This window comes from Gorilla gorilla, chromosome 5, assembly GCF_029281585.2.
Source record: "Gorilla gorilla gorilla isolate KB3781 chromosome 5, NHGRI_mGorGor1-v2.1_pri, whole genome shotgun sequence".
Classification (NCBI taxonomy): domain Eukaryota; kingdom Metazoa; phylum Chordata; class Mammalia; order Primates; family Hominidae; genus Gorilla; species Gorilla gorilla.
In genome coordinates, this window is record NC_073229.2 from 114001932 (window position 1) to 114015723 (window position 13792).

The 13792-nt window shown below is 42.6% G+C and overlaps 1 protein-coding gene across 7 annotated transcripts in view; it reads left to right on the forward strand.

Moving 5' to 3' along the window:
• Window positions 1–13792, forward strand: part of CASP8AP2 (caspase 8 associated protein 2) — a 46816-nt gene that overhangs the window by 10829 nt on the left and 22195 nt on the right. For all 7 annotated transcript variants that reach the window (XR_010134321.1, XM_004044409.5, XM_004044411.4 and 4 more), the window contains 2 exons: window positions 5875–5957; window positions 12430–12498. Coding sequence is in view for 6 of the 7 variants with exons in the window: in XM_004044409.5 (XP_004044457.2) it covers window positions 5903–5957; window positions 12430–12498 (124 nt within the window). In the remaining variant the exon portion in view is untranslated. The remainder of the gene's footprint in view (window positions 1–5874; window positions 5958–12429; window positions 12499–13792) is intronic.

Genomic DNA, 13792 nt, shown 5'->3' on the forward strand with positions numbered 1-13792 from the left:
TGGGTGCTAAAGGATCTATGAGTTGGAGAAGCTGCCCTCTCCATGAACCTAGCAGGAGGAAGCCGTATTCTGCAGGAGCCAATCATAATAGGAACCTAATGTACAGGAAGTGAGCCTGTGGAAAACCACCCTGCAGGAACTGAATGCTGGAGACAGCAGGCTCTGTAGGAGCTTTGCTAGCCAGATGCACTGAAACTAGGGAAAGAATCCCCCTTCCTCTTCCAGTGTTCCTCCACCATTCTGCTGATAAGGTTTAACCTTGTGCCAGTTAGCAAAGGAGAAATATCTACAGGGCCTAGCTCCATTATCACAGAAGGATGGATTTGGAATTGAGAGGCATAACTGTCACAGTCCCTTTAACTACTTTTTTCCTTTTCCTACAGCCTAGGAAGCTAAGAACCTTTAACTTTTTCATGTGTACATAGTGAGAAACCACACACATATAACTTCTTTTGATGACTTCTCTGTATTACTGTGTATGTTTTCAGAAATTTTGAAGGACTATTAATGCATAATGTGACACAATTAAGAAATGAGCAGCCACTTCTTAAATTTATAAATAATCTTTTAAAAAATACCTTTGGTGGTGGGGACCTAGAATTAAGATGTGGAGATAATGATCTGACAAAAAATTTGGAGAAAAATTTAAGACAGATGGGGGCAAAAGATCCATGTTTAGCTGGTCCGAAAGTAGTGTTTTCTCAGTTGGCTGTTCACAATCAGTTACAGATCAAACTTCTTGTTCTACTATTTCCCCCCTTGACTAGTTGTTAAAAAAAAAAAAAGAGACCCAGGATTACCAGGTCTCTTAGATTTATATTTATTTCCAGGTTTAACTTACTAGGTCAAGTCTTTTTCTTTTTCTAATTATTATTTTTGAGACACGGTCTGTCACTCTGTCGCCCTGGCTGGAGTACAGTGGCATGATCACAGCTCACTGTAGCCTCTACCTCACAGGCTCAATTGACCCTCCCATCTCAGCTACTAGAGTAGATAGTACTATAGGTGTGAACCACCATGCCTGGCTACTTTTTTTTAAAAATTTATTTTGTTTAAATAGAGATGGGGTCTCCCTATGTTGCCCAGGCTGGTCTCGAACTCCTGGGCTCAAGTGAACCTACCACCTTGACCTCCCAGAGTGCTGGGATTACAGGTATGAGGTTTTTTGTTTGTTTTCAAGACAGAGTCTTGCTCAGTCGCCCAGGCTGGCTTGCAGTGGCGCAATCTCAGCTCACTGCAACCTCCACCTCCCGGGTTCAAGTGATTTTCCTGCCTCAGCCTCCCGAGTAGTTGGGATTACAGGCACGCCCCACCACTCCTGGCTAATTTTTGTATTCTTAGTAGAGACAGGGTTTCACCATGTTGGCCAGGCTGGTCTCAAACTCTTGACCTCATGATCTGCCCACCTCGGCCTCCCAAAGTGCTGGGATTACAGGCATGAGCCACCATGCTCAGCCCGTTTGTATTTTTTTTTGTCTCGATGTGGTTTTGCCATGTTGCCCAGGCTGGTCTCAAACTCCTAGGATCAAGCAGTCCCTTCCACCTCAGCCTCCCAAAGTGCTGAGATTACGGGTGTGAGTTACCACACCTTTTTTTTTTTTTTTTTTAAGTAATACCTGCCAGTAGTATAAACTAAAACTGTATGAAATAATAGTGCAGGGAAAGCTTTGATCTGTTTGATCTCTTTAACCAAATCATTAGATTCTCCATTATTCTGAGAGGACACCTCATGACTAATGCTCCCCTCTCCGTGTGACCACTTACAGCTACTAATAGTAGATTTCTCATTAGGAAACCTCTGAGTATCTGATTTCACCAGTTGAATTTTGCTTTGCAAAGAGTCAGTTGTGTTATTTACCAAACGTGATCGTGTTATTTGTGCTTTTTGTAATTGTGCAGGCTATTTTATAACAGTTAATCAAATGAACTAATTGAAACAAATGTTAGATTGAGGAATGTGAGGAATGGAGAAAAAAAATACACCTTGATTTTATTTATCTTGTGGTAGAACCATGATCTTTTCTTTGAATATGAATCCAATGATGAGAGTGTTGACGTCTTTCTTGCGTAAACTACACCCATAAGACATTGCCCATGATTTTCAGTTTTTGTTTTGTCCTTGCTTGAGCCCAGGGAGGTTGCAGTGAGCTATGATCATGCCACTGCACTCCAGCCTGGGTGACAGAGGGAGACTCTGTCTTAAAAAAAAAAACAAAACAAAACAAAAAAAAAAACCTTACATACTTTTTAATTGATCTGAGTATAGACTAGATTTTCTCCCCTAGTACTTTGGATCATTTTGTCTTCACTTGATTTGACATGCAGAGGTATGTGTGTGTGTGTGTTTTGTTACCTGTCTTTCCATAGCATTCTGCCTAGTTTTCACTAGAAAATAACTCCCTTTGGTATTGTGATCTTTCATCATACTGTGATTTAGAAAAATAGGAAAATGGGCATAATTGATTTGACAATAAATGCACATTGGTAAGCTTTGAGAAAAACCCAGAATCGTATATAGAAAACCTTCCCCCGAACTAAGAGGGAGCCAGGAGACCAAAGAATGACTCACAAGTACAGCTTGGTGAATAGATACATTTATTAGGACTAATAAGTTTATTTATTACAAGGCACTCCTGGATGGCAGCAGGACAGCTGTAGAGATCCATGCTGCCCTTTGTCTGTAAACTATTTTTAAGCTAACTTTCTGGCTCATTGCCTACTGTATTTAAGCCATGAGACTGTTTTTCTTGGTAGGTTCTCAGATACTCCCCGGGATGTTTGGGTTCTCAGGGGTACTTGCTCTTCAGGCTGGCACCATGGCCTTGGCTCACCTCCTGTCCTTCAGGATTCAGGCAGCAGACATACACCCTCCACTACATAAGCATATATCTCAATTGGTGAGAGCAGAAGTATGCAGGTGCAGGCTTGCTAATAATTTCATAGCCCCAAGTGGCCACAGTTCAGTGGCCATAAGCATCATTCATTGGGTTTTACTAGTAGATTAGAGGATGCCAGATAAGTTAGTGAAGAGAGACTTTTTTTTTTTTTTTTTTTTTTTGAGACAGAGTTTCACTCTTTTTGTCCAGGCTGGAGTGCAGTGGTGTGATCTCGGCTCACTGTAGCCTCCGCCTTCTGGGTTCAAGAGGTTCTCCTGCCTCAGCCTCCCAAGTAGCTGAGATTACAGGCACCTGCCACCACACCCAGCTAATTTTTGTAGTGTTAGTAGAGACGAGGTTTTACCATGTTGGCCAGGCTGATCTCGAACTCCTGACCTCAAGTAATCCGCCCACCTCGGCCTCCCAAAGTGCTGGGATTACAGGCATGAGCCACTGCGGCCCAGCCTGTTTTTGTTTTTTTACTGTTTTGGATTCTTATGTTGTTTCTAGTCTTACCATAAACAACACTGGTAACAGATTATTAGATGTGAAATTTTTGGGTCAGAGTATTGTACTTAAACATTTCATCAAATTTTTAATCAAATCAAAGCTGTTGCCAAATTGCTTTCATGGAGTTTTACCAGTGTACACTTGAGAGAGCTATGAGAGTACATCTTTTCCCATACCTTTGTCAACCTAGTGTACTATCAAACTTTTTGTTATTTGCTTGTCTTACTATGTTGTTGGTGAAAACGTGTCAGGAGTCCCCAGAATCACCTCTAAGTTTGATGATTTGCCAGACTTATAGAATTCACTATGTAGTTGTACTTACAGCTATGATTTATTACAAAGAAAGGATGCAAAGCACAATCACCAAAGGGAAAAAAGGTCCATGGGGTAAAGTCTAGAGGAAACCAGGTTAAAGTTCCCATGGTTTTGCTCCCAGTGGAGTCATGCACTTATCTGTTTATTCCCCCAGCAACTAGTGATAGCAGGTGTGAAATGTTGTCTACCTGGGAAGCATGTTGGAGACTCAGTGCCCAGGCTTTTTACTGGGGGCTGGTCACATAGGCCACCTCTGCCTGGCATGTACTAAAATTTTAAGACTCCCAGAAGGAAACAGGTGTTTATAATAAACCAAATTGTTTGTATGAACAGTTTAGGCACATTGAGCCACTTTTTATCAGTCTGGAAATTGTGGGAACCCTCCTGAAATTTGAGTTCTTAGACTCCAGCCAAGGGCCTTAGTAAGCAGCCTTTCTAAAGATAAGTAGCCATGCCTGGCTATGCCAACACTTTCCTACACAACATGGCATATCTCATTGTTTTAATTTGTGTTTCCTTAATTATTAGTGAAGTCAAACATCTTTTAGTTCCAAAAGCTTTGCTTTTTTTTTTTTTTTTTTTTTTTTGAGATGGAGTCTTGCTCTGTCGCCCAAGCTGGAGTGCAGTGGCGCGATCTCGGCTCACGGCAAGCTCCTCCTCCCGGGTTCACGCCATTCTCCTACCTCAGCCTCCAGAGTAGCTGGGACTACAGGCGCCCGCCACCATGCCTGGCTAATTTTTTGTATTTTTAGTAGAGACGGGGTTTCACCATGTTAGCCAGGATGGTCTCGATCTCCTGACCTTGTGATCTGCCCGCCTCGGCCTCCCGAAGTGCTGGGATTACAGGCGTGAGCCACCGCACCCGGCCTGGTATCAGTATTTCTTGTTAGTATTAATGTGTGTGTGTGTGTTGTGATAGTAGTGATGGTTCTTATTTTAGTACAAAAGTTAATTTGGCCAGGCGCAGTGGCTCATGCTTATAATCCCAGCACTTTGGGAAGCTGAGGCCAGCGGATCACCTGAGGCTGGGAGTTCGAGACCAGCCTGACCAACATGGAGAAACCCCATCTCTACTAAAAATACAAAATTAGTTGGGCGTTGTGGTGCGCACCTGTTATCCTAGCTACTTGGGAGGCTGAGGCAGGATAATCGCTTGAACCAGGGAGGTGGAGGTTGTGGTGAGCCGAGGTTGCACCATTGCACTCTAGCCTGGGCATCAAGAGCGAAACTCCATCTAAAAAAAAAAAAGTTAATTTGTATTTTGGTCTGTTTTATAAAATTATCATTTACTTTGTACATAGCTTAATGACAATTTTTTGTTTATTTGTTTTGTTTTTGAGACAGGGTCTCACTCTGTCACCCAGGCTGCAGTGCAGTGGCACTATTGTGGCTCACTGCAACCTCTCCCTGCCAGGCTCAAGCGATCCTCCTGCTTCAGCCACCAAGTAGCTGGGACTACAGGCACAGGCTACTACAGTCGGCTAATTTTTGTATTTTTTGTAGAGATGGGGTTTCACCATGTTGCCCAGGCTGGTCTCAAATTCCTGGGCTCAAGCGATCCACCTGACTTGACCTCCCAAAGTGCTGAGATTGTAGGCATGAGCCACCATGCCTGGCCATATTAACAAGTTTAAAATTTTTGTTTTATAGTTTTGACTTTTTCCTGGAAAATATTAGGCACTTTTTTTGATAACACAAATCTGCTTTTAATGATGGTAGAGAGAAAGGCCAGGCATGGGGGCTCACGCCTGTAATCCCAGCACTTTGAGAGGCTGAGGTGGGTGGATTGCTTAAGGCCAGGAGTTCAAGACCAGCCTGGCCAACGTGGCAGACAGGCAAAACCCTGTTTCCACTAAAATTACAAAAATAGCCAGGCGTGGTGGTGCACTCCTGTAATCGCAGCTATGGTACACTCCTGTAATCCCAGCTACTCGGGAGGCTGAGGCACAAGAATCACTTGAACCCAGGAGGCGGAGGTTGCAGTGAGCGGAGATCAAGCCAATGCACTCCAGCTTGGGCGACAGAGTGAGACTTTGTCTCCAAAAACAAAGAATGATAGAGTGAACTTTTTCAATGTGTCCAAATTCGAAAATTGCTTTTTGTTTTGAAGCTAGGTTTATTCTCTGAATTGTGAGGTTTAACAGTGGAAATTTTAAAATATTTAATACCGTAGGTGGTGACTTTCAAAAGGAAATAGGATCATGGCAGCAGATGATGACAATGGTGATGGAACAAGTTTATTTGATGTCTTTTCTGGTAAGAGCTACATTTAATTGTCTTTCTAATTTCCTTTTTTTTTTTTTTTAAATGAGACAGGGTCTCCCCCAGTTGCCCAGGGTGGAGTGCAGTGGTGCCATTAATAGCTCACTATGACTTCAGACTTGGGAGCTCAAGGGATCCTCTTGCCTCAGCCTCCTGAGTAGCTAGGACTACAGGCACATGCCACCACGGCCATCTAATCATTTTATTTTTTGTAGAGAGAAGGTTTCACTGTGTGGTCTAGGCTGGTCTCTAATTCCTGGACTCAAGCGACCCTCCCTTTTTGCCTCCCAAAGTGTTGGGATTACAGGTGTGAGCCACTATGCCTTGCCTAACTTTACTTTTTAAATTACAAAATCATTTACCTATTCTCATTGGAAACACAGTCATTATCAGCCTTTTCCCTCCATACATAAATGAATTAATACAGTAAAATGCCTGGGACATGGGAATGCTTAATAAGTGTGAACTTACTGTATGCTTTCAAGCCTCAGAATGTAGTCAAATTAGTGATTTTACTAATATGAATGATAATGATTTTTATTGTTATACCTAAAAATATATAAGATAGGTTTTTGTTACTCTTGAAGTTAATATTTCTAGTAAATGCAATGATGTTTGTTGTTCAGAAAAAAATTGGGCCAGGTGCAGTGTCTCATTTCTGTAATCCCAATACTTTGGGAAGCCAAGGCGGGCGAATCACGAGGTCAGGAGTTCGACACCAGCCTGACCAACATGGTGAACCCTGTCTCTACTAAAAATGCAAAAATTAGCCGGGCATGGTGGCATGTGCCTGTAATTTCAGCTACTCAAGAGGCTGAGGCAGGAGAATCACTTCAACCCAGGAGGTGGAGGTTGCAGTGAGCTGAGATTGTGCCACTGCACTCTAGCCTAGATGACAGAGCAAGACTGTCTCAAAAAAAAAAAAAAAAAATGATAGTCACAATGGATGATTAGTTTGAAAAAGAGATAACTGTCAATACCTGGTATTAAAATAAGCTCATAAAATAGAATTTCTTTCTTTTTTTTTGTTTGAGGTAGAGTCTTGCTGTTGTCAGCCTGGGCTGGAGTACAGTGTCGCAATCTCGGCCCACTGCAACCTCCGTCTCCTGAGTTCCAGCAATTCTCCTGCCTCAGCCTCCTGAGTAGCTGAGATTACAGGTGCCTGCCACCATGTCTGGCTAATTTTTGTATTTTTAGTAGAGACGAGGTTTCACCATGTTGGCCAGGCTTGTCTCGAACTCCTGACCTCAGGTGATCCACCCACCTTGGCCTCCCAAAGTGCTGGAACTACAGGTGTGAGCCACCGTGCCCAGCCCAAAATAGAAATATTTTAAATAATATGCAGAAGGTAAACTTCCAAACAGTGACATAACATTATTATCTCTTTCTTTTAATGATAATCATGCTGTGACCTCATTGAATTTGTTGAGATATGGGCATATGTTTATTGACCAGAATAATGATTCCTATGCCATGGAGAGTAAGAAGGGCAGTTATAAAACATGTTTAGTAGAATTCCATTTTTGCTTAAAATAATGTTTTAAACAATTCATAGATATGGAAGAGTTCACACCAACTATGACCATTATAACCATTCTGGGTGGTGTTATTTGGTGTTTATTTTTGCTGATGTAGTTTCAAGTTGTTATTCTGTTATGTAATTCTCTTTGATGTTTTTTCCTTTGAAAAATTTTAAGCCAGGCCGGGTGCGATGGCTCACGCCTGTAATTCTAGCACCTTGGGAGGCTGAGACAGGTGGATCACCTGAGGTCAGGAGTTCAAGACTAGCCTGACCAACATGGTGAAACTCCATCTCTATTAAAAATACAAAAATTAGCGGGGCATGGTGGTGCACGCCTGTAATCCCAGCTACTCAAGAGCCTGAGGCAGGAGAATCGCTTGAACTGAGAGGTGGAGGTTGCAGTGAGCCAAGATCCTGCCATTGCAGTCCAGCCTGGGAGAAGAGCAAAATTCCGTCTCAAAGAAGAAAAAAAATTTAAGCCACCAAACTGAAAAATTGGAACTATAATATAATGAACAGCATTATTTGTCACCTAGATTCACAAATGATTAAATTTCATCACGTCTGCAACGATTAAAATTTGAAGGACAAAACTACAATTTAATCTGATTTTCTGGATGCAGCTGTTTTTATTTCTATGTATCACTGTCAAGTTGCTGTCTATACACACACACACACACACACACACACACACACATATATATATATATTTTTTTTTTTTTTTGAGACGGAGTTTTCTCTTGTTGCCCAGGCTGGAGTGCAATGGCATGATCTAGGCTCACTGCAACCTCTGCCTCCCAGGTTCAAGCAATTCTACTGTCAGCCTCCTGAGTAGCTGGGATTACAGGAGCGCACCACCATGCCCGGCTAATTTTTTCGTATTTTTAGTGGAGACGGGGTTTCGCCATATTGGCCAGGCTGGTCTCGAACTCCTGATCTCAGGTGATCCGCCCGCCTTGGTCTCCCAAAGTGCTGGGATTACAGGCGTGAACCACCGCGCCCGGCCAGGTTTGTTTTGTTGTTGTTGTTGTTGTTTTTGTTTTGAGTTGGAGTCTCGCTCTGCCGCCCAGGCTGGAGTGCAGTGGCGCAGTCTCGGCTCACTGCAAGCTGTGCCTTCCGGGTTCACGCCATTCTCCTGCCTCAGCCTCCCGAGTAACGGACTACAGGCACCCGCCACCACGCCCGGCTAATTTTTTGTATTTTTAGTAGAGACGGGGTTTTACTGTGTTAGCCAGGATGGTCTCGATTCCTGACCTCGTGGTCTGCCCGCCTCAGCCTCCCAAAGTGCTGGGATTACAGGCGTAAACCACCACGCCCGGCCCATATATATATTTTTTAGGCTAATCAAGTGAAGCAGTAGGAAAAGCATGTACATTTTAAAAATAGTCACAGCTACGGTGTACTTTCTGCTTTGTGTCTTGCCTTTTTTTTTTGAGACGGAGTCTCACTCTGTCACCCAGGCTGGAGTGCAGCGGTGCTAACTCAGCTTACTGCAACCTCTGCCTCCCGAGTTCAAGTGATTCTCCTACCTCAGCCTCCAGAGTAGCTGGGATTACAGGTGTGCGCCACTATGCCTGGCCAAGTTTTGTATTTTTAGTAGAGACGGCGCTTCACCATGTTGGCCAGGCTGTTCTCAAACTCCTGACCTCAGGTGATCCGCCTGTCTTGGCCTCTCAAAGTGTTGGGATTACACGCGTGAGCCACTGCGTCCAGCCTAGACTCTCTCTTTGTACACACACACACACACACACACGTCTAGATGCACACCCATTTTTTTTCCTGACCCATTTGAGAGTAAGTTGTATACATTATGGCCCCTTACCCATAAGTATTTCAGTATGTATTTCATAAGGAAAAGTTGGTTCTCTTATATAACCACAGTGTAATTTCAGTTTCATTAGATTTAACACTGATAAAATACTTTTGTATTTGATTTGCTATTTTTATAACAGTGAATGATGTTCTTTATTATTGTAGTTGGATTTAGGTCATTTTAATATTTGACTTCAATTTGTCTCATCGGTTATTTTTTTCTGATTTTCTTTCAAATATTATTTGAGTATATATTTATTTACTTATTTTAAATTTTTAAATTTTTTTCTCCCTGTAGCACTAGTGCTAACTGCTAGTAATGTTTGAGTGTATTTTTGAAATGCATTTCATTTATGTATGAGCTTTTTCACTATACCTGTTTGTATTATTTTTAGTATTTGTTTGAGGAAGTGTATACATCTTTAACATTTTATAGTCTGTTTACTAGTATTGTACCTTTTTACAATATCTTGCATGTATGGTTGCATCTATCTGCTTCTTTGCCTTTCATGTTATGAACCCCACAATAAAATGCTATAGTGTTTACTGGGCCGGGCGTGGTGTCTCACGCCTGTAATCCCAGCACTTTGGGAGACCGAGGCGGGTGGATTGCCTGAGCACAGGAGTTCGAGACCAACCTGTGCAACACGGTGAAACCCCGTCTCTACCAAAATACAAAAAATTAGCCAGGTGTGGCGGTGTGCGCCTGTAGTCTCAGCTGCTGGGGAGGCTGAGGCAGGAGAATTGCTTGGACCTGGGAGGCGGAAGGCAGAGGTTGCAGTGAGCCGAGATCGCACCACTGCACTCCATCCTGGGCGACAGAGCGAGACTCTGTCTCATAAAAACCAAAAAAAAAAAACAAAAAACAAAAAAACAACAAAAAAACAAAAAAACGCTATAGTGTTTACTGTAACAGTTCTATGGATCTTATATTAAGAAGAAAAATTAGTCTTTTACGATTACTCATTTATTTACCATCTCCAGTCCTAGCATTCTTTGGTATCCCTCTAGTAGCAGTTTCCCCCCATTCTCTATTTGCTTCTGGACTCCACATATACACTATGTGAGGACTTTTGATATTATCATGTAGGTCACTAAGACTGTTCTTTTTTAAGAAAGTGCTCTCTCATCTACAGATTGGGTAATTTCTGTTGATCTGTCTTCAAGTTCCGTGGTTCTCCTGTCAAGCACATCCAGTAATTTTTTATATTAGATATTGTAATCTTCAGTTGTAGGTTTTTCATTTGGTTCTTTTTCATTGTTTCTGAGATTTTCTATGTAGTAAGTTTGTGTTTGTCTGTGTGGTTTTTTTGGAGACAAGTTCTTCCTCTGTCAGCCAGGCTGGAGTGTAGTGGCATGAACATGGCTCACTTCAGCCTCGACCTCCTGGGTTCAAGTCATCCTCCTGCCTCAGTCTCCTGAGTAGCTGGGACTACAGGCATCTGCCACCATGCTCAGCTAATTTTCTTTTAATTTTTTTTTGTAGAGACAGAGTCTCACCATGTTACCTAGGCTGGTCTCGAACTCATGGGCTCAAGCAGTCCTCTGGCCTTGGCCTCCCAAAGTGCTGGGATTACAGGTGTGACTCACTGCACCTGGCCACCATGTAGTAACTTTGGATTGAATAGTCAACATTGTAAATGAAATGTTAGACACTGGATGCTGTTAACATTCCTCTGAAGAGTTGTTTTTAATTTTAGCAGATATTTAACTTAGCTGAACTTACAATTCGGTCTCTTCTGTAATAGCAACTGAAATCTTTATTTTAGATTTAGCTGGCTTTTTGGAGTTCTACCCTTTTTTGAGGGTCACCCAGAGATTTGGGCAGAATTTAAGTAATGCTCTTTGTGGATTTCTGTAATTCCCCTTTCATGTACTAGTCACTGTTATCATGACAAATTCTTTTCTCCGGTTCTTCAAGCTACTAGGACTGGAGGTTTCTATCTTGAGTTGTCACTGCCCAGTGTAGCTACAACTAGGGCCTGTCTTTATACAAAAAGCAGTAATAAAAGGGGACAGGGAACTTGGGAGGTGCTATTTTCTTTCAGTTGTCATTACCCTTTTAGTTTTTGCCCGCTTTAGGTTGTTCTCTAGCTCTTTAGATAGCTTCAAATATTTTATTTAGTGTCAACAGTAGTTACCTGCAGGAGGATTGGTTTCATAGAAACTACTCTGCTATAACTGGAATTGGAACTCTTTCAGTAGAATATATATATATGAGACAGGATCTCGCACTGTCACCCAGGCTGGAGTGCAGTGGCATAATCATGGCTCACTGCAGCCTTGACCTGGGCTCAAGCAGTCCACCTTAGCCTCCCATGTGCCACCACACCTGGCTAATTTTTATTTTTGATATGCTATGTTGTCCAGGCTGGTCTTGATCTCCTGAGCTTAAGCAGTCCTCTCTCCTCAGCCTCCTAAAGTGGGGGGATTACAGGTGTGAGCCACTGCACCTGGCCTCACTAGTATATTTTTGAAACTGAATTTTTAAAGTCTGTATCTGAGGTAGTCAATCTGTGTGCCAAAATCTTCCTGTTTATAACTATGTGTAGAGACAATGTCTGTCTGTGTCTCTCTCTCCCTTTCTCTCTAATTTGAGACATGGTCTCACTCTGAAATCCAGGCTAGAGTGCAGGGGCACGATCTTGGCTCACTGCAACCTCCACCTCCCGGGTTCAAGCAATTGTCGTGCCTCAATCTCCCTAGTAGCTGGGATTACAGGCATGCACCACCACTCCTGGCTAATTTTTGTATTTTTAGTAGAGACAGAGTTTCACCGTGTTGTCCAGGCTGGTCTCCAACTCCTGGGTTCAAAAGTGATCTGCCTACCTCGGCCTACCAAAGTGCTGGGATTACAGGCGGGAGTGACTACGCCCGGCCTTTTTTTGTATTTTTAGTAGAGATGAGGTTTCGCCCCGTTGCCCAGGCTAGTCTTGAAATCCTGAGCTTAAGCGATCCACCTGCCTCAGCCTCCCTAAGTGCTGAGTTTACAGGTGTGAGCCACCATGCCTGGCTTATCTCTTATTTAAAGCAAAACTGTTAAATCTCTTTCTTTTCCTGGTCCTTTAGTGTAGGAATGGAAAAATCTCAGTGCCTAAAGTCATTTTTAACTAATCTTTGCCTTTCTTGCAGCTTCTCCTCTTAAGAACAATGACGAAGGCTCACTGGACATATACGCTGGGTTGGATAGTGCTGTTTCTGGTATGTGAATTCCATAAAAATAGTTTCATTTTCTTGGTCAGTTCATTGTTTTATGGTTACTAAATCCTGGTATATCATAGCTCCTAAAGAATTTGCTCATTCTTTGTAATTACACTGAGGTAATTCTTTTCTTTCTTTTCCCCCACAGTAACTTCCAGAACCCAATCTTAACCAAAGCTTGATCAGAAAAACAAGTTAGCACACAGGTTTTTTATTCATCTCGGTCTCAGATTTAATTGAGCCTTGTGCAAAAACATTTTCTACTATTGAAGTGCAACTAGTGCTGGTGTCTGTTACTACTCACTCATACTCTTTTTTTTTTTTTTTTTTTGAGACGGAGTCTCACTCTGTTGCCCAGGCTGGAATGCGGTGGCTTGATCTCGGCTCACTGCAACCTCCGCCTCCTGGGTTCAAGTGGTTCTTCTGCCTCAGCCTCCCAAGTAGCTGGGACTACAGGCACGTGCCACCACACCCGGCTAATTTTTTGTATTTTTAGTAGAGACAAGGTTTCACCATCTTAGCCTGGATGGTCTCGATCTCCTGACCTCGTGATCCGTCCACCTCAGCCTCCCAAAGTGCTGGGATTACAGGCGTAAGTCACCACACCTGGCCGCACTCATACTCTTGAAGGTTATATGATATTAGAACATTTGAAAAGTGTAAGTTACTATAAATATTTTTAAACGTATCAGTAAGAGTGATATGCTGAGAATCTAATGACCTATTCAAATTAGAAACCTTTTCCATAATCAGATTTCTCAGAGTTTTGAACAGTTATGATCTTCATACCTAATTTGGTTGACACAACCATTTTAGGTAAATTGGTAGTCCATCTGTAAAATCAGTATAAATTTGGAATGTAGGATAAGTGAAATGTAGGATGAAGTATAGGAGATGGAGAAATGTATAATCTTTGAAGTAGACAAAATATCAAAAAGTGTAACAAGGCTGGGCGCGGTAGCTCACGCCTGTAATCCCAGCACTTTGCAAGGCCTAGGCGGGCGGATCCCCTGAGGTCAGGAGTTGGAGACCAGCCTGGCCAACATAGTGAAACCTCGTCTCTACTACAAATACAAAAAAAAATTAGCTGGGCATGGTGGCACGTGCCTATAGTCCCAGCTACTCAGGGAGGCTGAGGCAGAAGAATCGCTTGAACCCAGGAGGCGGAGGTTGCAGTGAGCCAAGATAGCGCCACTGCGCTCCAGCCTGGGTGACAGAGGGAGACTCCTAAAAAAAAAAGGTGTGACAAATATTTTCACTTTGTGAGGCCAAGGCTGGTGGATTTCTTGAGGTC